The sequence below is a fragment of the Amphiura filiformis genome, chromosome 9 (genome assembly GCF_039555335.1).
Source record: "Amphiura filiformis chromosome 9, Afil_fr2py, whole genome shotgun sequence".
Lineage (NCBI taxonomy): Eukaryota > Metazoa > Echinodermata > Ophiuroidea > Amphilepidida > Amphiuridae > Amphiura > Amphiura filiformis.
Window position 1 is genome coordinate 31721350 of NC_092636.1, and position 25667 is coordinate 31747016.

General features: G+C 40.0%; 1 protein-coding gene across 1 annotated transcript in view; it reads right to left on the reverse strand.

The window, feature by feature from the left end:
- Nucleotides 1-3869: 3869 nt before the first annotated feature.
- LOC140160871 (protein Wnt-4-like) overlaps nt 3870-25667 on the reverse strand; it is a 33166-nt gene continuing 11368 nt past the window's right edge. Inside the window, exons 3-4 of the mRNA XM_072184195.1 lie at nt 9224-9498; nt 3870-7847 (exon numbers count right to left, since the gene is read on the reverse strand). Of these exons, the coding sequence (XP_072040296.1) occupies nt 7422-7847; nt 9224-9498 (701 nt within the window). The 3' untranslated portion in view covers nt 3870-7421. The remainder of the gene's footprint in view (nt 7848-9223; nt 9499-25667) is intronic.

Here is a 25667-nt window from a genome sequence, read left to right on the forward strand (position 1 = left end):
TTAAATTCAATGTATATTTATATTGATATGACCAATTTCTTATAAATATTAAGCAAAATGAACCGTTTGGATATTATCAGAAGTCAATATTACCATGCATGCGTTACAGATACAAAGGTACAAATATTTATATCTAAATACTGAAATATAAAAATACAGAAATCAAGCATGTCCAGAAAGGAAAACCGCCCTAATTGGGCTATTTCGGTTGAAATCCATACACCTGTATGGAAGACATGACCTCAATCTCCCACACAGGTAGTGCAGATTTCAAATGGAGTCACCCATTCATCATAGGGATAAATTGATTTCAACTGGAATAGCCCATTGTATACATGCAGTACTGGTTCACTCTAAAAGGTGCAAAAAAGTTCTTCATGTCCAGGGAGAACCTTCGATAATAAAGAAACCACAAATAAAAATATCTTCGGGACTCTCTCTAGTACTTCCATGGATGAACCTTTGAGGTTAATTCTTAAACATGTCTAAATCTAAAAAACCTGCAGATACATGACTTTAATGGTTCTCCAAATGGTCTTTAAATTTTGAATTATCTTTTTGGCGGGCTCAGGAGGACAATTTATAACTCTTTTGGCGCCTGTTTTCCCTTAGAGTGATGATAATTTAGACTATATTAGCTTATATTAACCCATAAGCTGACAATCACATAAAATACTTTTGAAAATATCTTGAGATATTGCGTACTGTAAGCCTATACAGGTATCCCCTAAACAATTTGTACCAAGCCACGACCAAAGTCACCAAACAACTTTGCATGAACTGATGACTGAAACCAATATTTATACTCCAAATGAAAGGCATTCTCTTCTATCATTGTCTATATTCATGATGGCGTAGCCAGGACATTGTTGGCGGAGGGGAGGGGATGTGGGGCAAGGGATGAGGGTGGAGGGGAGGGGATGTGGGGGGGGGGGAGGGGCGGGGGGGGGGGGGAGGGGATGTGGGGCAAGGCAACTTTCAAGGAGCAAAATCGGACAAAAATGGTCAAAATGGGCTAAAAAGTACAAAAAGAAATCTTAAATATCAGGGCGGTGAGCACCCGGGGTGAGCATCCCACGGGGGCGGGGGGGGGGGGTGTTGAGGAGGAGCAGAAGACTTCTCCCACTGTGATATGAATATAGATGATTCGTTGTTGCTATAAATTTCCATCACGCAAATGAATGATGATGTTTTTATTTTAAGAAATTTTAGCAGTGGCATGTATTAAATACTGGTACTTTTATTTTTGAGCCACCCTGTATCTATATTCAACATATAATATATTACAAGGGATAAATAAATGATAGACAACATTAAAGGTACAGTATTTTAAATATTACCAAGTGAACCTGTACATATACAGATCCTGATAAAGGGATACCGATGTCAAATGCGCTGCAAATAAAACTGTTTTGAGGTCGAAACTTATTTTGCAATCAATTTGAAATTATGACATGTTTAAAACTTAAACACCAGCGTCAAAGACATTGTGTGTTTAATTCCTAACACAAGCCATCAAATTTATAAACATGTTTAGCAGAGCCTGTTGATGCGGGGTTTTGACAGTCTTTTTTTTTAGCCACGAACCTTTCATCTCAGCTTGTACAGGGTGACCCTGAAAGAACTGTATCGTCGGGAACTTAATTGTTCAGTATTTTAACGCCACAACTAAACATGACTAAATAACTTGGGTGGATGAGGAATAAATCAGCTATCACATACTTCTTGAATTTTGACAATTGACCACACCCGTTATACAATTTTACGAAACTCCCTCGTTTTCATGCATGCCTTTCCACAGATTCAAATATCAATCGATGATCTGCATTCGGAGAGCTAATCTATGGGCGGCTGCATGGGTCAAAAGGTGCATCAGCGCACGAGGCGTCTATTGTCATTGATAAATATTTGACTCCGTGGAACGGATTGAAAATGGGGTCGTTTCGTAAAATTCTTTTATTTCAAATACGGAGCAGTCAATTGTCAAAATATATTCTCAACCACATCGGTTATTTAGTTACGTTTGGTTTATTCGTTGAAATGCCCATAACAATCAGTTTCGGACGATATAGTTCTTTCAGGGACACCCTGTATATATATTCATTTTAAAGAAAAACAATATACCGGTAGTGCCAGTAAGGCCTTATGATGATCCAAAGCCATTACATTATGCAGACTAAATCAATTTTAAGTTGGTCAAATGCAAGTAAAACTTTGTTTTGCTGACAGCTAATTCGCAGTGAACCACAACACTGACTTTGTCATCAAAGCTGAATAGCTGATATGCACATGATGCTCCATACAGCAGACCTGCCGGGAAGTTAAACCTTTTCCAGTATAGTAGTCAGTAGCGTAGCGAAGATTCCGTCCTCGTTTGTCAATATGTGTGTCCCATTTTTAGTCATTTTAGGGAGGGACACCTTATACTCTTTACCGTCCCCATTTTATCTCTGAAAAATTACTGGGGGCATCTTCTCGATCCCTGCGCATCCTCCGGCTACGCCACTGTCGGTAGTGATAGCGCATGTATGCCAGAGGTGTGGTCTCAAGCAGAGGATCAAAGACGTGACTGAAACTGTACGATCCTTCATCTCGGTTGACTGACGAAACAAAGTATAAGCAAAATATTTTCGCTTGGTTTGACGAATTAAAATTGATTCAGCCGGTGAAATTACCAAAAAATGTAGGCCTATTTGGTACAAATTTGTGTAGCCATGAAAGTTTTGTTTCTAGCTTGACGAGCTACATTTGTCTCAAAAGCTGCCCATAACCTTCGTATTTTCCACCTTTTAGAACTGAATTTCAAGCGCACTTTCTTCACCTTCCTATATTTATTTCCAATAAATTACATTGAGCATGTTGAGATAAAGAAACCTTCAATTTGACGTAAAGAAAACAATCCAAGTTTTTACAAAATATTTCACATCAAGAGTTTTAGTAATCATGATAATAGGATATTTTATAACTTCCAAGTTAAGCCCCGCCAGATCAGTTCTTCTGGTGTGATAAAAACCGCATCAATTAGCACCTGTCAAATTCAGAGATAATCTTGTCACTGATTAATTTGATAACCAGACAGGTTAGGTTCACCCCAGAAGAACTGCTCTGGTGGGGCTTCCTCTTTAATTAAGCTTGTATAATCTCAATTTCATTTGTCAGTCTGTAACATTTCTGTACTTTTGATGTAATTTTTTGGTGAATATGCATGGATATAGAAGTTATTTGTTTGAAGATAAATCTCTTAATATGAAAATCAGTACATACAATTTGCAATACAGTACAATTTATTTACCACTCAAACTAGAATATATATATTTACAAAATGGGTGGAAAATTGGTTTCATTGTACCAGGTGCTATATATGATAGTTGCGTACACACAGGCAAATATTTGTTGTTGGTATAAAATACATAATATCATTTGTACAATATTTATATTTATATACAATATATACAAAATAAGACAACGTTTTAATTATCTATTTAATATTCTTCCACGACCTCTCTTTCATAGTTTTCAAGGTACTGTTGAATAGGTAATATTACAAAATATTTGATCATACGTAGGCCCCTATCTGTACTCAATTTTAACGGGTTCGCAGTTGAACAAGTATGAAACTGTTAAACATAATTATAACTTTAAAATAGATACCGTGGCATCATATAGGCTGCACTGTGAGAAGCATCTCTTTGTGGTGGCCCTGAAAAGAGCTGTTCGTATTGTAAAAATTAAATGAACTTTTGGCATAGTTCAGTAACCTCAATTAAATAATCATAGTGCAAAATTTGATGCACACAAATTTTCCACTTTTTGAAGCAATTTTGTGCAAAATGTGTTGATCCCCCCACCTGAAATTCACTTTGCCCCCCGAAAAAAAATTCATGATGCCGCCACTGATGGCAATTGCAACCCATAACTTGTATATTTATAGTTGCACGCGTAAGCGAAAACTGAGAAAGTTCGTTTCCAAATTAGTATACAGGGTGTCCCAGAAAAAAATACCGGGCGAATTAATTTGGATGTAAGTCGAGACATCAGAATCCAAAAATCTAAAAATCTGCGTGTATTTTGCATCGTATACGCTAATTTTACTGAAATCGGTTGGCTGATTGCGAAGAAATGAGTGATTACATGACGCATGCGTCAATTCACTTAATTCAAGTTTGAAAGAAAGATCATTCAACACAATGCGCACTAGTGGTTAGGCTAACTGTCAATAGGCTTCATATTTTGTTCTGTGAAATCCTTTCCGTTCTTTTTAAACAATCTATTTCTTGCAAAACATTTAATTAGGTTTTGCTCAAATTTGAAAACCTGCACGATATTGAAAATGAAGGCTTGCATGTAAGATGATGATCGGTACTTATATCTTTTTTCATTAATGTTAATATAAATGTTGCATAAAGAATTATTGCATATGCATAAATAATTCTAGCTGGCTAAATTTCTCACACATTTTAAGTTTTTGGAATATTTCCATGAAATTGTAATGCAAAGTTTAAATCTTTTAAAACTTCAACATTAATAATGCATGGTATCAAAAATCACACGTAAAGCTGTAAGCACTTGATCATTGTCATTCTTGGATCAAATGTTCTTTGGAAAGTTAAAATATAACATATTTGCACTAAAGAATTAAAGTTGGAAAGCTTCCAATTGCAGAAATCAAAGTTTTCACGGACAAACTGTTATTCATCTTCAGCGAAAGCATGAATAACATAACACTGTCGGATTATAAAATAGAAAATGGGGACTAAATTCAATGAGATACACAAACTTTAGGAAGCGGTGAGCGAGTATGAAAAAAGTGCCTGTTGATCAAACTTGGAATGGACTGCATTGATGTGTGCATTATGTAATCGTTAATTTCTTCACAACCAGTCAACCGAATCAAATAAAATTTTCGTATGTGATGCACAATAAAATAGGTTTTTGATTCTGATGTCTATTTCTCGACTTACGTTCAGTTGTATTCACTCGGTAATTTTTTCTGGGATACCCTGTACATTGCCAATAGATAATTTGTATCAATTAAAACGTTATAGCATTACAGTCGTGCATCATCAGTTTATGATATAAATAGTACATTATACTTATTATTCAAATCAAAACATATCGTTTAAAACAACTGTTCTTTACATGTATTACAAAACATACACTCTGAAAACACTTGTTAAAATCTGTTGGTTTAAACATTTTATCCAACATTGGGAAAATGTTAGTCAACATTGGTTACTTTACTTTTCAGATAATGCAACGGTTGCTTAAAATTTAACCAGTATTGTAAGATTTTTTCAACAAACCATTATGTTGTTCATTTGGTAAGCAACAATAGGCCTATTGGTTAAAAGGCACATGCTGCACTCTAAAAATGTAATTCCTCACAAATGAAAATCTATTCAAATTTGACAAGTATGACTTTTTGGCGGGCATAACAGATTTCTCTTCAAATTAACAGATTGCTCTTCAAAATGAATCGGATTTTCTTATCAAAATGACAAGAAACTCATCAAATTTGATAAGATTGCCTTGTCATTTTAACAAATGAATAGGTTCTTATCAAGAATGACCAAATGAAAGTTTGTCTTCTCCGAGGGGGATATAACAGAACCTTTTCAAATTGACATGGATAATCATTATTTTGTTAAACAGTGTTAAATAATGAGTTGAAGATCTTTTCAATTTAAATAGTATTTGTTAAAATAAAACGGAAACTATATCATTTTGATAAGATTGTCGGTTCAAAGTGATAATAGGCCTGGTCTAATCAAAATGTACAATATATCTCATCAAAAGGAATAGTTCAGGATAAAAAAAATTGGGATTCTATTCAGAAGAAAAACGAATATAATGTGAAAGTATCACGGTTGGTTAAAACAGGGACAGACACGGTCACTGGTTAAAAGGTGCTCAAAGTTGCCTTGATTGTCAGATGAACAGCAAAATCATTTTATAGGCCCAATGTTCGTTGAAATTTAACCAGTTGCTGGTTAAATTTCTAAAAAGCCACGTAAATTTAACCAACTCCGTTGTAAATGTTAGTGTTACCAATGTTTGGTAAAATATTTCAACCAACAAATTTTAGCCTGCATTTAGCATATAGAGAGTGCGTGGTCATCTTAAATAACATTGCATATTGTATACATCTTAACATCGCGAAATTACAGTATACGTTATTTTATTTCGGACATCAGCTTAACTGAAATTGGATTCATTCCTAAAAAGAGACACTTTCTTCATTCTCTATACGGTATACTATGAAACCGCCAATGTTTTCTCGGTTTTCGACACCACTCACGGTCGGATTCAACACATTTGTTGGCGAATAAGACCCATTAGTCCCGCCATTAGTTCGTGTATACCATTCTCCAATCGGCATGTCCACTTACTTGGTGGCTTGGTGGCTCAAAATCAAACTCATACGGTATATCGTACACCGTGACTGCGATACCATGACTATTCCTAGGTCTACGGTATACCGTTTAGGCCTACATATCCCTCAACATGCATGCTCAATGCCTTTGTTGTAGCTAGCCACTCTAACCGACACTAGCAATGCATCTCTCCAACCCATGCACTATACCGTATCATAGGCCTACCACAATCAGGATAATACGGTAGATGTTCTCAAGGACCGAGCTAGCTTTCGTAGATGTAGAAGAATAATATTATCCAACAGTTTCGTAAGTCAATGCTGATACAGAGGATGATTTAAGGAAGCCCCATCATGCACTGTAAAAGTGTTATCACTAGAGTTTCAACTGCCACTTTACTTTTCAAATCCCATTGAACTCTGTGCAAAAGATGTTGTTTTAGAATTGCCCGTGTGTCATTATTACTTGGTCGATTTCAGATCTAAAGTGATGTATGCAAGAAGGATAATTCACACCTTCTGTAGATAACATAAAATGTGAAATCGACCAACTTTTTGAAGGTGTTTTTATTGTAAATATATCTGTCCAAATTCAAATTTAACCATGCACGTGTGTGTATGCAGTGGGCGGGCAGTGGTGTCATGTTCACTCACACAGCTGTGCTATAAACCGCAAGACTTGCTGGGAAGTGCTTAAATCATCCTCTGATGCTGATAGTTCCATAAAGCTTGCCACAATCAAGATCAAGTCTTCTGGTTTGATTCTGGATGCTACAGTATCAGAATTTAGTTCTCATTGTGATCTGATGTTCATGTCGACAGACTGTCAAGGTGTTCGGTTCAAATCCTGTCGATTTAATGGGCTCATTACTTTGACAGCGTAGCACCCGTTTCCAATGTCAGGACAAATTACGTCCTCAGTTGCAGAAGGAAACCCTGATATGCCACATAAAACATCATAAAACATTTTTTTCAACTCATAGTCGTCTCTTTTCCAATAATACCGTTTACTTGCAAGTATGCACTTCAACGGTCCTTCGACATTTTTTCATTTTACATAGCAACACCAGTGGAATTTACAGCTGCATCTCTCCACAACGGTTTCCACATGTGTGTTATGTCCTCGTCCACAACAGAGTAATTCACAACCATCAATAGCTTTGGACGTTCTGTTACATTCACGTCCATGTGTGCCCATGGAACCGACTCCCAAGTCATATTCGCAAAAATCGGGTGACGGTGTGAGATACACCAAGTCATTGACGGTATGCGGTTTAAAAGTAGGATTAACTGGTACAAGTTGTCTTCGACTTCCGATACGACGTTGTTGTACTTCGGTAGCTCCGTCGAATTTTTCCTTGAGCATCATACCGACCTCTTTGAAGTTTGGCATGGCTTTCCAACATGTCTTCATTTCGCATGAACCTGATACGCCGTGGCATTTACATTCGATCCTCATGTTGGTTTCAATCGCCTGTAAAGAATGGTAGGATGAAAACGGTGAGAGCATTGAAAATACATTGATCACGTTGAAATAGGAAAGGGATGCAATGAAAACTCGACCGGCGGTCGACCGCCGGTTCCTTCCGGTTAGAGTCGGTTTCTATTGTTCTAAACAATGGAACGCAGTTCAAGCGCCGGTAGCAAGTTAACAGGCGGTCGAGTTTTAATTTATCCTAAATCAAATGTATAGACCTTTTTCTCAGACGTCACCAATCAATCGATATTGGGGTCCAGCATTCGAGTCATCAAAACCCAAACGCAAATACCGCGCCGGCGCGCGCGATCAACTTTGCGCCACGCTAGGCGTCCTGCGCGGAATTGCCAGCTCGCAGTACGCGTTTAGTTCGCTACGGTGTAAAAAGTAAAAAAAAAAACAAAGATTGAATTTTAAATAGCATCGCGGTTTTTCCGTATCTTTTGTATTTTATGGCATCAAAACAAACTGGAACAAAGGTATAGTATATACAGAGTCCGTTTAAACAATTATTTTATGGAAGCTAAAGTGAAATATGACAAAACAGGAGAAAATACGCAGTATTTGGTGTTTTTACACCGTGGACACATGAGAAACGCACGTGTTGTTTGTTTACATCTCAGACCCCAATATCGATTAGGTGACGTCATCAGAAAAAGGTCTATAGAAATTAACTGGACTGTAAATCAAAACTCGACTGGCGGTCGGCCGCCGATCCTGGGCGGTTCCGTCTGGTTGTAGCCGGTTTCTATTGTTCTAAACATTGGAACGCAGTTCAACCGCCGGTAACCGGCGATCAACCGGCGATCGAGTTTTGATTTTATCCCTTAACGAATATTTGATTTAATTTCTGTACTTTTGTTTTACCAACTTATAACTGGATGAATAATCTACACCAAGGCAAATCCTTATATCGAATCAAACTTAACTTCACTTCGCGATGAAAATTGATGATATTTAATACACGAAGGGAATCATCAGTAACATGGTACACAACTATACATAGGCCTACTAAATTATTAGCCCCTACTTTATTAGCCATTCTATACGTTTGCCTTTTTTACATTGAGGTTTTGCAGATTGGCGTTTGCTTTTAATGCTTCGTAAAGAAATCATTCTTTTTTGCAGTCAGAAATTATTTTCCTTTAATAATTTTCCACGCGAAATTCATTTGTGAAAGAAAATATACTAAGTTTTCCTGAACATTTCTGTGACAATCACACTTCGCAACCGGATTACACTATACGGTTAACAAAGGGTTGAAATCAAAACTCGACCGCCGGTTCCGTCCGGTTTCTATTATTCTGAACCGGGCGGAACCGGCGGTCAACCGTCGGTCGAGTTTTGATTTCATCCCTAAGCGGATTCCTTACCCGTCTTCCAGCCTCGTTGTTGTGTAAATTCATAAGTTGTCTATTTAAAGGTACTTTTCCCTTCTTTTCTCTGGCATCCACAAATGTTTTGGAGAATAATACACCAAATGCTATATTATCGGAGCATCCTGACCACATGAACCCATCGTTACTGGCACCAGCCACAGTCCTATCACATCCACACTTTTGTAGATCACCGCTGCTGCAAGATCTGGTGACTGAGTGAGCCACACCTGCTGCGGAGATGGCGTGGACAAAGGCTGCTTCTCTTGTACCTAAGACATAGATAAAGAACAGGAAAAGGTTCTCATTATATAAAATGAATTCGGCCTACTTAGGGATGAAATCAAAACTCCACCGCTGATTGACCGGCAGATACCGGCGGTTCGATTGTTCAGAACAACAGAAACCGATTCCAACTGGACGGAACCGCCCGGAACCGGCGGTCGACCGCCGGTCGAGTTTTGATGTTATCTCCTATGCATTATTAAAAAAATCATCACAACCTGGGGTTTCAAGTGTACGATTATTATTGATTGTCTATAGTACTGTCATGATTCTTTCAGTATCGTCAGTAATCAGTATGTTGAACATGACGCAAACTGTTGGTGGTTCATGATGATCATCATGTTGCTGGTACAGTATTGGCTAGCTACCTTGCAATTATGTCATCATTAATATACTGCTACCACCCTGATTTACATTATAGGCCTACTGACGTACATATATGCCCAATAAACAAGTTATCTTTCTTGTTCATAGCTAATAATAAAAAAATACTATCCGTGATTCATATCGCACAACTTATATCCAAAATAATGCAACGAGGTGAGCCGGATAAAGACGGAACAGGAATAGGAGAAGAGGTTCGATTTTAAAATACGGGAGGAAAAAAGAAAAAAAAAGCGCAGTGATTTATAGTGCGCTACGCACAGGCACACCGCCTAGACGTTGATCCACAAGCCTCAGCACACTTTACAGGTTGTCGCTGACCACTATAATGGCCCACATCATTCCATAAACCATTAAACAACAAATCAGGGACTTTGCTGCTTCAAGAGCGCACACCCTAGACAATCCACAAATAACCATCGCAACCAGGATCAGCTCCCCGAGTTTCGTACGGGTTATACAACGAGACAAATTAGCAGTGAGTTCCTTGTCCAAGGAATTTCAAGCTAACTCAATTTTTCCACGAGAGCATACTAGGCACCACCAGGGTTCGAACTCGCAACCTCTCGCACCATAGTCGAACGCCTTATCGATTGAGCTAACTTGACTGCCTGAAAACCGGAATACCCGGGAAAAACCTGCGAGGACGGTCATAGACCGGCAATCATGTAATGCTCAACTTATACCTTACGGCACTGGAGGGAATCGAACCCGTGCCGAGTTGGTGAAAGGCGAGGGCATACACCAACCTCCCATAATTTTGGCACCTAAAGCACATTTCCTGGAATTTTTTTATTTGACATATATAATAGGCCTACTGCTCACATAGCTTTTTCCTTCTGTATGCCTCAATAGATTATCATTTTGAATGGATACGAAAACACAACGCGGACACCGTTGACGAACCAAACCGTTGTTGGTGAGCATAAACTTGCAAACGCAAGCATTACCGTGATCACCATGCCTTCTCCGAACGAAAACTATATCCTTAACCTTTTCAACTACGGGACATCTGATTACAGTATAACTAAACAATTATCGCCTCTAATAACCGAAATGTTCGCAACCATCTTTTAAGGCTAACCAAAATGGAAACCGACATTACAGATGTGGTAGTGACAGCGATGGCTCTAAAAGTTTAATCGAATCATCTGGAAATTTGGCATCAGTCATGTCAGTTTGGAGTCAATCAGTACAAAGCTGAGACCTAGTTCATAGAGTGAAACCTGCCGTGTTCGCACCATTGCTGATGATGACAGTTGTAAGGATTTCTACGAAGAGTGTTCAGGAAGTAATAATTAATCGGCAGCATGATGGCATCAATGAATGCATGAGTGTGTTCCAATATCTGTGATGGAAGTGATGTGGCAACAGTTGTGTGGTGAATGGTGATCACCGGGGGTACACCCCGTCAGTCCGAACCACTTATAGTCCGAATTTTAAGCTTACCTATAACGCTAACCCCAAACCTAACCCACCCTAAAGCTAACCCTAACCCTAAACATAACCCTAACCCTAAACATACCCCTTAAACCCTAACCTTAAAAATTCGGACTAGCGGTGGTTCGGACTGACGGTGTTTCGGACTGACGGGAGACCCCATCACCGGTAGTATCACTCGGTCGGATTCTTACATTGATTTCATAATAATATTATGTTACATTTGTAGCCATTATTTTGTAGTACAATCATGCCTGTATGATAGCGAGTCATTGGTTGAAAGTTTTTACTGGATACCGGTTATTGCCGTTATTCTGTCCTCTGAGTACATCGTCCCACCATGTAATGTTGTTCGGAGGATGCAGTGGTGCAGGAAGCTGCCGGTATTCTCCACGATTCTAAACCTGGGCTTCTGCAACAACTTGAAATATAATGTCTCTATATATATTGTTTGGTTTGTAGCTGAGCCCTGATATCGAGTCCTGAATGAAGTTATTCATCTTGAAAGCCAAATATTTAAAACCATGACTTACCCTCTCTGAGGTGATGTAGGCCTATACTATTATGCCTCGGCTGGCAGCGGTCACTATAAATATTTTGCGAATCAGAGGGAAGGGGCGGTCTCAGGATTTAGTGATCAGAGGGTTTGTGCCCTTAGGCCAGTGAAAGTCGATTTTGAGTTTCCCGTCACCTGCCCTCACTTCATTTTCTGACCCTCACTTGAATTCATTATTGTGATTTTCCAAAAAATACTGATAAAAACTGGTTATATTTGCAAAAAATTTATTTTTTGTGGAAAAATCAAAATCAAAACATACATTTTGCTGTCAACCTTGCAGACTCTTTTTAATATACTTTTGAATCTCATTTGGGCTAAACATCCATCTTCAAGTGAGTGAGCGGCAAATAACAACACATTTTACATGCGTTTTGGTCATATAATGAAAGGCAGAAAAATAATGAATAATGAATAATGAAAAAGTTACGGCACTTGTTTTCAGAAATTATGTGACGGGAAACTCAAAATTGACTGTTAATAGTAGCTGTTATAGTGGCCTTATACTAGTCATTAGTCACAGACTGGATTTATTCAATGTCATGAAGGTTCTGATAAGAGCTGTACATTTTGCCGGCTGTTATTAAATCAGGCTCTAGATATTTTAAAGTTGCCGGGCCATTTTCGACACGACATGTTCCATATCCCTATGTTGCTACTTGCCTCTTTTTGCCAACATCGATTTTAAATCTATGTTACCATGGTTACCAAATAACTTGTGAAACGCCGCGTATTAGACACTTTGGCTTTGAATCTTTGTGGCCCCACATATGCCTATAGGAGAGAAAAGATATTTACCATTTAGGGCCTAAATCCTAAAATTGAAGATACAGAGTCTTATTTCTGTCAAAATTCGATAATCGGCTATTGCAGCAGCATGCTTTAAATTCAAGTAAAACCAGACTCCGACGCCGCACCGGGCTCTGACATTGCACTGCAAAAACAGCAGAGCAACACTTAATAAACACTTTAACACTTCATAAACACTTGTTTGTACAGTGAAGGTATAGGGATGTTAATTTATAAACACCAAAACACGTTTAGAAATATGAAGATGTTTATGTTTTTAACACAAGATAGTGTTTAAAAACATATTTTAAACACTATCTTGTGTTAAAAAATTAACACAAGATAGTGTTTAAAAACATATTTTAAACACTATCTTGTGTTAAAAAACATAAACATCTTCATATCTTTAAACGTGTTTTGGTGTTTATAAATTAACATCCCTATACCTTCACTGTACAAACAAGTGTTTATGAAGTGTTAAAGTGTTTATTAAGTGTTGCTCTGCTGTTTTTGCAGTGTGGTGTTCGGGCATACGAAACTATATCACTGCATTGGTTTTCTCAACGGATCCCACACTACACACACTATTGAATTTTTTGCATCCGACGCGACAGAAAGAAAGTTCAAACAAAGTATCACTTCACTTGCAATGAAGGCGGGATACTATTTTGGCATGGTTTATCCAGATCATATCAGTGTACTTTGAAAACAAACTTTTGCCTTAGGCACATCTTATGACGAGGTCGTGCTTGCAGCGTGTGTTGACAGCATCGTAGCCTAAATGACTATAAGCTACTACATAACGGAGCTACCAGAGCAACGGACCACATTTTATGTCAAAGTGTGTTTTACTTGCCTTGCCCAATGATCATGATGATGGTCTATGCTTTGCCAAAACACAGATCTGAGGCTGGAGAACTCTGGCATATAAAAATCAACAATACTCATTAATGATAAAACCCGGGGATAAAACAGATCGCACCGTCGCGTCGCACGTGTATAATTATAACGGTTGTTCGTCGCGTCGCAGCATCCCAGTCGAATCGTAAATACCGTCGTAAATAGTTTTATTTACCACTAACAATACTAGCCAGCACCAATCTTTAATGAATCTGGTCTACAAGTAGGCCCTATGATTTTTACCTGCAGCTCCCGGCTGCAGCTGCAGAGTTCTTAAAAACCTTACTATACACTCACATTTCTCTGTTTGGTTTGTTGAATATGGAGATAATTTTTTGCAGCTTCTTTCGTCATGTTCTTGTGCGGTTCGCCAGTTACACCAGTAAAACATCTACAACATATTTTTACACGTGTTACAGAAGTTTCTACAACATAATAGGCTATGATCTATCTACCATGTCCCAGACAGTACCGTACCACAAATAGAGAAATCCCCCCAAACGCTAAACAAAAATCTTTAAAGAATGTGAATGTATACGCAAAAGCTCAATGTGGTCAGGGCTTAGAATTTCGACACTGGAAAGGATTTATATACCTTTCTTTCATTGTATATATCGTCGTATTTGTATTCATTAATAGTTCGGATATGGTTCAAGTTATTTTATTTTATTTTATTTACATACATTCTTGGTATGGTTTAGTTTCTTTTGTAAATAAACACCTGAACAATAAATACTCGACATGTATATTTTTTTCACAACGTATTTCAATTCCAAATGAATGCTATTACTATGTTGGTGGAAAGTATAAACTTGAATGTCAGTTTCTTGGTGTGCGTTCTTCAGCATGGATGAAAAGGTCACATTTTAGTTCTTCTGTAAGAATGAGTACGCAGGAGTAAGGAAAGTAGAATGAATGTCCATCCGAAATAACCCTTTTGCCCTCGGGAATTCATAGTATGGTAAAGACGTTACAATTGAACTTGAACATTATTGTTGTAAGGATAGAATTAGCGCGTATTTAGACCACACAAAACTTGGAATTTGGGTGATTTTATTATTAGCGCGGTCTGGTTGCCAATTGAAGTATTTAGAATTTTATTTGATTTATTTGAATATTATGTACAGAATCATGTAGAGTGGGACATGGGAGGTTGGTGCAAGTTCTGCTCCCGGGGTTTTCATTTGAAAGATTTGAAATTCGTACAAAAAATTACAATAGTACTGTATCATGACTATATACACATATTATTATGTGGATAAAACGTTGACCGTCACCATGGTCACATATCATCACAACGCCCTTTCCATTCAATTTAAAGGTCTGTCTACAAGTCCATTCTAGGAAATGATGTACTTCTCTGGATCTTGACACAGATAACTAGGTTACACCCCGGGGGAATACCAATTAATTTGGCTACAGATGTATTGCAAATTATACTTTTGAGTACACGTAATAAACTTTCGAGCCAATTGTATACACTATTAGGCCTATGCACCAATTTTGAACACTTCATTAACACTTGGACGTTTGAACCCATTAAATCGTGTGTTACGAACACTAAACGTATTGATTCGACTGAGTGCGTTTTAACCAATAACATTTCCGTTAAAATTAAAGAGATTTTGTTAATAAGGGCTTCACTATTAGAAAAAAATGTGAAACTTAGTATCTTTCATGTCCCGTAGGCCTTATCAGCGGCCATACGAGTCATAACTACCACAAACTTATGGTAGTTATGACTCGTATGGCCAATGATAAAGCCTGGGCCAACAGCACCCTAAACAATGCTAAGGTTCTATAAAGAATCTTAAAAAGTTCTATAAATAACCTTAAAGATTTAAATAGGCCTAGCGATTCAAGGACTAGTCACTGATCGCAATTCGCAAAGTTAAGAAAAGTGAAGCAGTGTGAACTAAACTCATTTTTAAAGATTGTATATACATTACGGCTTTAATTAAGGCCATGGACAGCCGATGATCCCCGGTCCCACTCTGACCAGCATCAACGGAGGTGAAGAGGATAGGCATATTAACGAAAGGTAAAAAACAAACAAAAAAAATTGAATGTTGATTAAATATGTGATTGGAGTGTAACGAATGCTTGTCATGCCATACACTCATTAAGACAGCATCAAACACACTGGAGCATCAGTCAGAACATCTTCGGCAAAATAAATAGGATCAGGAAGAGCCCTTTGACATTTTTCTACCAGGGGGATGGCAAATGCTCTGAGCGTTACCGGAATAGCAATAAGCGTTTGCACGTGGTGTCTCCCCTTTTCACAAACAAACATGTTTGTTGACATGAATAGAGAATTGAGACATGTTCTACACCATATCTCGCATGTCATCATTTTATCTCCATGAGCTTCCATGTTGCAGCACAGATATTGGAACAATATCTGTGGTCGCAGCGTCTTGGAGTTTGATATTAAAGTTTAACCGCTTGTCTTGAGTCACTGAAATTCCAGTGTGGTATATTCCTTGCCATGTAATATACATAACTTTTGTTACAATACCAGTGTGTTAATTTTTGCAAAAATAGTCACAAATTTACCAAGGGAAATTTACCAAGCACCACCTTAACAAAATTCAACAAGATTAGCTTGGATAAATCATGTAAATTCGGGATTCCAAGAACAAAAAGTGATAACTTCCCGATTTGGACATCCTACAATACATGTTGATGTTATGATGCGCATGTTTGGTTCTTTTATATTAACCAAAGCACTCAATAAAACACAATTTATATTTAAATGCTTAATGATCAAATGAATCCCTAAATATATTGCGACCACCCTGTTCCTGCTTCAAAAACCCAATTGAATCTCAAAATGCCTTTTATCTTTTCCGTCATTAAATTCATCGCTCAAGCAGTTTCCCTATTACAAATCACTTCAAAATATATCTTATTTCTCACAAAAATACGGTTTGCTCAATAACGTCCGCCTATGTCCTAATACATTCAATAGGATTTAATGGTCTAAAATAACAATATACCACTTGAAAATAAATTGAACTTATGAATCCAGGCTTAAGTGTATCACATTTAGTATTTAATCCTTGCCTTTTCGGGTCCTCCTTATACACATAAAATGTTACACTTATACACTATTGTTGGCATGTAAAATTCCATCGGGCGTTTAAAGATTTTATTACTACTATTATATACCTTTTTATATTGTGAATTGGCGGGCGCGTTTATTAAAGAAAACAGCAAAAGGGTCTTGAATTGAATGGTTTTATTGCGAACACAAACATGTGGAATAAATACTATTGAAATCAGTATTCAAAACAGTTTAACAGATCAATTGGTCGTTCAAAGTTTGGCAGTTTACTGACAACAAAGACATTTTTAAGGTAACCATACATTTAACATCGATATTTCAATTTTTAATGTGAAAATGTATTTCTTGAATTGCATTAATGTAAGCAAAGAGGTAAAGCTCTCAAAATGACACAGCCGATGATGTGTGTTTGGGACGTAAACTTGGGCATTTCGTGATCCACAGCATCACACCCACACACACACACACACACACACACATCCACCCCCCCCCCACACACCCCCACACTTTTCTCAAACAGAACAGTTGTGACATCACCACTTATTCACGGACTGCAGATCAGAAGACATGTGTTTTATACTCCATTGCCTATACTTCTTGGCAGCTATGTGGAGCCAAGGTGGGGACAGTCCCGGGGGGGGGCAGTCATGTGACTTCCATATGGCCTGGGAACTCCCTTTTAAAGGGTTTTTTATTCTAATTAATTTGAATTATGAATACTGTAAACTGGATTTGTGCACTCACTCTGCAGCTGCGTTGCGTCAAACCCATAGGAAGTTCAACAGGGATACTCTGTCTCATCATTTTAAAAGTCATTTATCGGACGAAACGTAGCAAAATGAGTTGCAAACATTTCCAGTATTACAAAATAACCATGATGCTCGGATAATATAATAAATTACGCATTATTGTTCTCGGGCCCATTTTGACATGCTCCATATATTTTTAGGTTATTTTAACTACCACAAAATTTAAAGATGATTTACTCGTGTTTTTTTGAAAATGATGACTCTCTTTCAACTCTCTCTCGTAGGAGTTGTATATTTTTCGCCAGCGTGGAAAGCTTTCATCTTTTTATTTCTGAGAAGAAAATCCGTTTTAAGAATAATGTATCCAAATACCACTAACATTCCAATAGTATCATGAGTATATGAATTGAAAACAACAAGATACTAAACTTTATTACATGAATCTATGTGGTAGAAATAAATATTTCTCACAATTTGATTTCATTTGAACCGAAACCACGTCCAAATTGAAAATCCTACCGAAGAAAGACGAGTCAAATGGAATGCTCGATACCGCAAATGAAGAGCTCGCTAAGATCAGGTTGAAGTTCAATGTAATTCGGAAATGGCGACTAAATCACATTTGAGTAAAATGATCCTTTGGGACCTGACGAGGAGGTTCAATTTGTGAAATGTGAACTCAACCGCCGCACGTTTAAATTGTCATGGAAAAATATGAAAGTGCAACTCCCGGGTGCAACTACACCGAAGTATGATTTACTTGACCATTATATCGGTTGCAGTTTGATCATGGAAGTACTGTATCTTTACACATTTTGCAATGTTAAAAAAGGAACATTTAGGACCTATATGGACATATTCAATATTATTTTGATGCTTTTTGGTACACCGTTGCAGCTATAAGTAGCTAAAGTGCACTTCTCAGGAAGAATGCACCCGTTAAACAAACTGCCACTGCTTTAAAAGTCTGCTTCATAGATCCCTTTTCCTCGAGTTCAATTCGATATGTCTGATGTGCTCTCATGCACCCCCCTACTATGCAAACGTTGCTATACGAGCCCTTAAGGCCTTCGTTCGACAAAATTTTGCATATATCCTGTCCAAAGCTGGCACCTCATTAGTAACTCCATGGGTACATGGGCGGAGTGGGGGATGGACGGGAACCCCCACCCCCTCCCTGCCGACATTAGTAAGTGACATCGATTGGGCTTGGCCTGAATGTACACACTGCACTCGCCATGCTCGCTGAGCAGCCGGTGAATATCAAGTCTGTTTTGTTTATGAACTACTTTGTTAGCCAATTTAATTCTGTTTTGTTTATGAACTACTTTGTTAGCCAATTTAATTCAATTTATTACCAACTATCTTAACCGTTCCATTATGCTTTACTTATTATACTACAAAATACTCTTACTAATATTGCGCATTTTTTCCCTGAGGTGGAAAAATAAGAAGCAACATTTTACCCTTTTCATGTTTTACACGCTTTTCATATACCCCTGACCATGCCAGTGTATTTTGTCGGAATTAATAAACGATATCAATTTTTGTGTTCCCGTTGAGAACATATTAGTAAAATTGACACGATACGGGAGCTAACTGCTTTCTTGACCTACAAGGTTATCGGTTCCTACCGACTCGATCTAAATAGCTTGAAATTTATCACAGTGCAAACTTTCAAAACCAAACTTGTGAAGAAGAATTATTTTCTCGGGTGGAACTTGTTTGGCTGACATTTTGACCTCACAAATAATGTCCATCTATAAAATTCACACGTCACGTTATAAAACCACTTTCTGACAGAGCAATTCGTACAAAGTCCGGGCACGATATATGCAAAGGTATTTTATAGGCTATTTGGTCTGGATATATTTATTTGTCTCCACAATTTGTATACTTTTATCATGTTTAAATCTTTATCTGTTGATTATAGCTGTCTTCGCTCGCTAGTGCACATGATCTGATGCTGAAGATGGCCTATTGTGACAGTTTCAGCGAAAAAGTCAAAAGCACCAAATTACCGTCCACACAAATACTGCTCCAATTGGGTTCATTTTGGTACCAAATTTGTGGACTTTATTATCATCATACATACATGTATTTCTACTAGTATTAGTATTCTACAAGCTCGTAGACAAGTGCCCCTCGTAGACCAATGCCCATCTCCCACGCTTCGTTATTTTACAAGCTCGTAGACCAGTGCCCCTCGTAGACCAGTGGCCCTCGTAGACCAGTGCTCCTCTCCTATACCTCTGCTCCTCTCCTATACCTCATTATCACACAAGCCCGATGACCAGTGCCCCTCGTACACCGGTGCACCACTCCCATACTTCGGTATTCTACAAGCTCATTCTTCGTTTAATACTTCTACAAACTCGTACATGCACCGGTCCTCCTCACCCACTTTATTATTATACCAGCTCGCAGACCAGTCCTTGTCACCTACTTCGTTATTATGCACCGCTAAACTAGTGCTTCATGGCTTCGTTATCATACAAGCTCGTACACCAGTGCTGGTCAACTATTATTTCTTGATTTGGCGTGATTTGATAAACTCGTACGCTCGTACACCAGTGCTATTCACCCACTTCGTGATTTGACAAGCTCGTACACCATGCTGGTCACTCACTTTGTAATTTGACAAGCTCGTACACTAGTGCTGGTCAACTATTACTTCGTGACTTGACTTGATTTGACAAACTCGTACACCAGTGCTATTCACCCACTTCGTGATTTGACAAGCTCGTACACCAGTACAGTGCTGGTCACTCACTTTGTAATTTGACAAGCTCGTACACCAGTGCTGGTCACTACTGTGGAATTTGACAAGCTCGTACATCAGTGCTGGTCAACCACTTCGTACTAGTGCTGGTCACCCACTTCGTAATTTGACAAGCTCGGACACTAGTGCTAGTCACCCACTTCGTTATTAACAAACTTGTACACCAGTGTCCCTCTCCCATACTTCAGTATTCTACAAGCTTGTAGACCAGTGCCCCTCGTAGACCAGTGCCCCTCTCCCATAATGAGTCCCCTCGTAGACAAGTTCCCCTCTCCCATACTTCATTACCATATAAGGTAGACGTGTCCCTCGTAGACCAGTGTCCCTTTCCCATGCTTCTGCAGTATCATATAAGCTCGTAGACCAGTGCTCCTCGTAGACCAGTGCCCCTCTCCCATACTTTGGTTTCCTACAAGCTTGTTGACCAGTGCCCCTCGTAGACCAGCGCCCCTCTCCCATACCTCGTTATCATATAAGCTCGTAGACCAGTGCCCCTCTCCCATATACTTCAATATCATACAAGCTCGTAGACCAGTGCCCCTCTCCCGTACCTCGTTATCATATAAGCTCGATGACCAGTGGCCCTCGTAGACAAGTGCCCCTCTCCCATTTATTCTACAAGCTCGTAGACCAGTGGCCCTCGTAGACCAGTGCTCCTCTCCCATACCTCGTTATCATACAAGCCCGATGACCAGTGCCCCTCGTACACCGGTGCACCACTCCCATACTTCGGTATTCTACAAGCTCGTTCTTCGTTTAATACTTCTACAAACTCGTACACCGGTCCTCCTCACCCACTTTATTATTATATCAGCTCGCAGACCGGTTCTTGTCACCTACTTCGTTATTCTGTATCGCTAAACCAGTGCTCCATATAATCTTCGTTATCATACAAGTTCGTACATCAGTGCTGGTCACTCACTTCGTGATTTGATAAGCTCGTACATCAGTGCTGGTCACTTACTTCGTGATTTTGACAAGCTCGTACATGCACCAGTGCTCATGGTCACTCATTTCGTAATTTGACAGGCTCGTACACTAGTGCTGGGCACCCCACTTTTTGTATTTCTGTTTTTATTGCCCTGTACTTGGAACTGGTGGGTGGAGAAAGATACATCGAAATAACCACCAGTACCCTTCTTTAAGTCAGCTACATGACTACAACATTAAAGTGCAAACATTAATTGCAAAGCATCACCCCACTTCGTAATTTGACAAGCTCGTAAACTAGTGTTGGTCACCCAATTCGTTATTAACAAACTTTTACACCAGTGTCCTTCTCCCATACTTCAGTATTCTACAAGCGTGTAGACCAGTGCTCCTCGTAGACCAGTGTCCCTCTCCCACAATTCGTAATCTTCGTTATCAAACAAGCTCGTACATCACCCACTTCGTGATTTGACAAGCTATTACACCATGTACACCAGTGCTGGTCAACCACTTCGTGATTTGACACGCTCGTACAGTGCTGGTCACCCAGTTTGTTAAACTTGCACACCAGTGCCCCAGCACCTCTCCCATACTTCAGTATTCTTCAAGTGTTACAATACGAGCTCGTAGACCAGTGTTCCTCGTAGACCAGTGCCCCTCTCCCATACCTCTTATCAGATAAGCACGTAGACCAGTGTCCTTCGGTATCGTACAAGCTCGTAGACCAGTGTCCCTTATAGGCCAGTGCCCCTCTTCCATACTTCGGTACCATACAAGCTTGTACCTTGTAGACCAGTGTCCCTTGTAGACCAGCGCCCCTCTCCCATACTTCGGTATCATACAAGCTTGTAGACCAGTGTCCCTCGACCAGTGCCCCTCTCGTAGACCAGTGGCCCTCGTAGACCAGTGCTCCTCTCCCATACCTCATTATCATACAACCCGGTGACCAGTGCCCCTCGTACACCGGTGCACCACTCCCATACCTCGTTATCATATAAGCTCGTATACCAGTGCCCCTCTCCCATACTTCAATATCATACAAGCTCGTAGACCAGTGCCCCTCTCCCGTACCTCGTTATCATATAAGCTCGATGACCAGTGGCCCTCGTAGACAAGTGCCCCTCTCCCATTTATTCTACAAGCTCGTAGACCAGTGGCCCTCGTAGACCAGTGCTCCTCTCCCATACCTCGTTATCATACAAGCCTGATGACCAGTGCCCTCGTACACCGGTGCACCACTCCCATACTTCGGTATTCTACAAGCTCATTCTTCGTTTAATACTTCTACAAACTCGTACACCGGTCCTCCTCACCCACTTTATTATTATACCAGCTCGCAGACCGGTTCTTGTCACCTACTTCGTTATTCTGTACCGCTAAACCAGTGCTCCATATAATCTTCGTTATCATACAAGCTCGTACATCAGTGCTGGTCACTCACTTCGTGATTTGACAAGCTCGTACATCAGTGCTGGTCACTCACTTCGTGATTTTGACAAGCTCGTACATGCACCAGTGCTCATGGTCACTCACTTCGTAATTTGACAGGCTCGTACACTAGTGCTGGGCACCCCACTTTTTTGTATTTCTGTTTTTATTGCCCTGTACTTGGAACTGGTGGGTGGAGAAAGATACATCGAGATAACCACCATTCCCCTTCTTTAAGTCAGCTACATGACTACAACATTAAAGTGCAAACATTAATTAATAAATAAATAATAAATAAATAAATAAATTTCGGATTTATATAGCGCCTTTTTCCAGCTAGATCTTGAAGGATTCAAAGCGCTGTAATTTCGCTGCCATGGTGAATCATCACAATCAGATCGTATCATCTAGGCCAGTTGCAGCCGAACCTCAGGCGCAGACCTATCCGCACTTAGATTGTAACATCCACCAATTATCTGTGCAGCTCCCCAAATTCCATTGGGTGAAGGAAGTTTTTGATAACCAAACAACTAATCACCGATTTTTTGAAAGCAGGAGGAAACCGGAGATCCCGGAGAAACCTGCGAGAGCGAGCATGGAATCGGGATAAACCAAGTGCACATGAGTCCTTGGGCCGCGCCGGGGCTTGAACCCGGGACCTCAGTGGTGCAAAGCGAGGGAACTACCGCTGCGCTAACTCGCCCTCCCAATTGCATCACCCCACTTCGTAATTTGACAAGCTCGTAAACTAGTGTTGGTCACCCAATTCGTTATTAACAAACTTTTACACCAGTGTCCTTCTCCCATACTTCAGTATTCTACAAGCTTGTAGACCAGTGCTCCTCGTAGACCAGTGTCCCTCTCCCACAATTCGTAATCTTCGTTATCAAACAAGCTCGTACATCAGTGCTGGTCACACACTTCGTGATTTTGACAAGCTCGTACATGCACCAGTGCTCATGGTCACTCATTTCGTAATTTGACAGGCTCGTACACTAGTGCTGGGCACCCCACTTTTTTGTATTTCTGTTTTTATTGCCCTGTACTTGGAACTGGTGGGTGGAGAAAGATACATCGAAATAACCACCAGTACCCTTCTTTAAGTCAGCTACATGACTACAACATTAAAGTGCAAACATTAATTGCAAAGCATCACCCCACTTCGTAATTTGACAAGCTCGTAAACTAGTGTTGGTCACCCAATTCGTTATTAACAAACTTTTACACCAGTGTCCTTCTCCCATACTTCAGTATTCTACAAGCGTGTAGACCAGTGCTCCTCGTAGACCAGTGTCCCTCTCCCACAATTCGTAATCTTCGTTATCAAACAAGCTCGTACATCACCCACTTCGTGATTTGACAAGCTATTACACCATGTACACCAGTGCTGGTCAACCACTTCGTGATTTGACACGCTCGTACAGTGCTGGTCACCCAGTTTGTTAAACTTGCACACCAGTGCCCCAGCACCTCTCCCATACTTCAGTATTCTTCAAGTGTTACAATACGAGCTCGTAGACCAGTGTTCCTCGTAGACCAGTGCCCTCTCCCATACCTCTTATCAGATAAGCACGTAGACCAGTGTCCTTCGGTATCGTACAAGCTCGTAGACCAGTGTCCCTTATAGGCCAGTGCCCCTCTTCCATACTTCGGTACCATACAAGCTTGTACCTTGTAGACCAGTGTCCCTTGTAGACCAGCGCCCCTCTCCCATACTTCGGTATCATACAAGCTTGTAGACCAGTGTCCCTCGACCAGTGCCCCTCTCGTAGACCAGTGGCCCTCGTAGACCAGTGCTCCTCTCCCATACCTCATTATCATACAACCCGGTGACCAGTGCCCTCGTACACCGGTGCACCACTCCCATACCTCGTTATCATATAAGCTCGTATACCAGTGCCCCTCTCCCATACTTCAATATCATACAAGCTCGTAGACCAGTGCCCCTCTCCCGTACCTCGTTATCATATAAGCTCGATGACCAGTGGCCCTCGTAGACAAGTGCCCCTCTCCCATTTATTCTACAAGCTCGTAGACCAGTGGCCCTCGTAGACCAGTGCTCCTCTCCCATACCTCGTTATCATACAAGCCCGATGACCAGTGCCCCTCGTACACCGGTGCACCACTCCCATACTTCGGTATTCTACAAGCTCATTCTTCGTTTAATACTTCTACAAACTCGTACACCGGTCCTCCTCACCCACTTTATTATTATACCAGCTCGCAGACCGGTTCTTGTCACCTACTTCGTTATTCTGTACCGCTAAACCAGTGCTCCATATAATCTTCGTTATCATACAAGCTCGTACATCAGTGCTGGTCACTCACTTCGTGATTTGACAAGCTCGTACATCAGTGCTGGTCACTCACTTCGTGATTTTGACAAGCTCGTACATGCACCAGTGCTCATGGTCACTCACTTCGTAATTTGACAGGCTCGTACACTAGTGCTGGGCACCCCTTTTTTTGTATTTCTGTTTTATTGCCCTGTACTTGGAACTGGTGGGTGGAGAAAGATACATCGAGATAACCACCATTCCCCTTCTTTAAGTCAGCTACATGACTACAACATTAAAGTGCAAACATTAATTAATAAATAAATAATAAATAATAAATAAATAAATAAATTTCGGATTTATATAGCGCCTTTTTCCAGCTAGATCTTGAAGGATTCAAAGCGCTGTAATTTCGCTGCCATGGTGAATCATCACAATCAGATCGTATCATCTAGGCCAGTTGCAGCCGAACCTCAGGCGCAGACCTATCCGCACTTAGATTGTAACATCCACCAATTATCTGTGCAGCTCCCCAAATTCCATTGGGTGAAGGAAGTTTTGATAACCAAACAACTAATCACCGATTTTTTTGAAAGCAGGAGGAAACCGGAGATCCCGGAGAAAACCTGCGAGAGCGAGCATGGAATCGGGATAAACCAAGTGCACATGAGTCCTTGGGCCGCGCCGGGCTTGAACCTGGGACCTCAGTGGTGCAAAGCGAGGAACTACCGCTGCGCTAACTCGCCCTCCCAATTGCATCACCCCACTTCGTAATTTGACAAGCTCGTAAACTAGTGTTGGTCACCCAATTCGTTATTAACAAACTTTTACACCAGTGTCCTTCTCCCATAC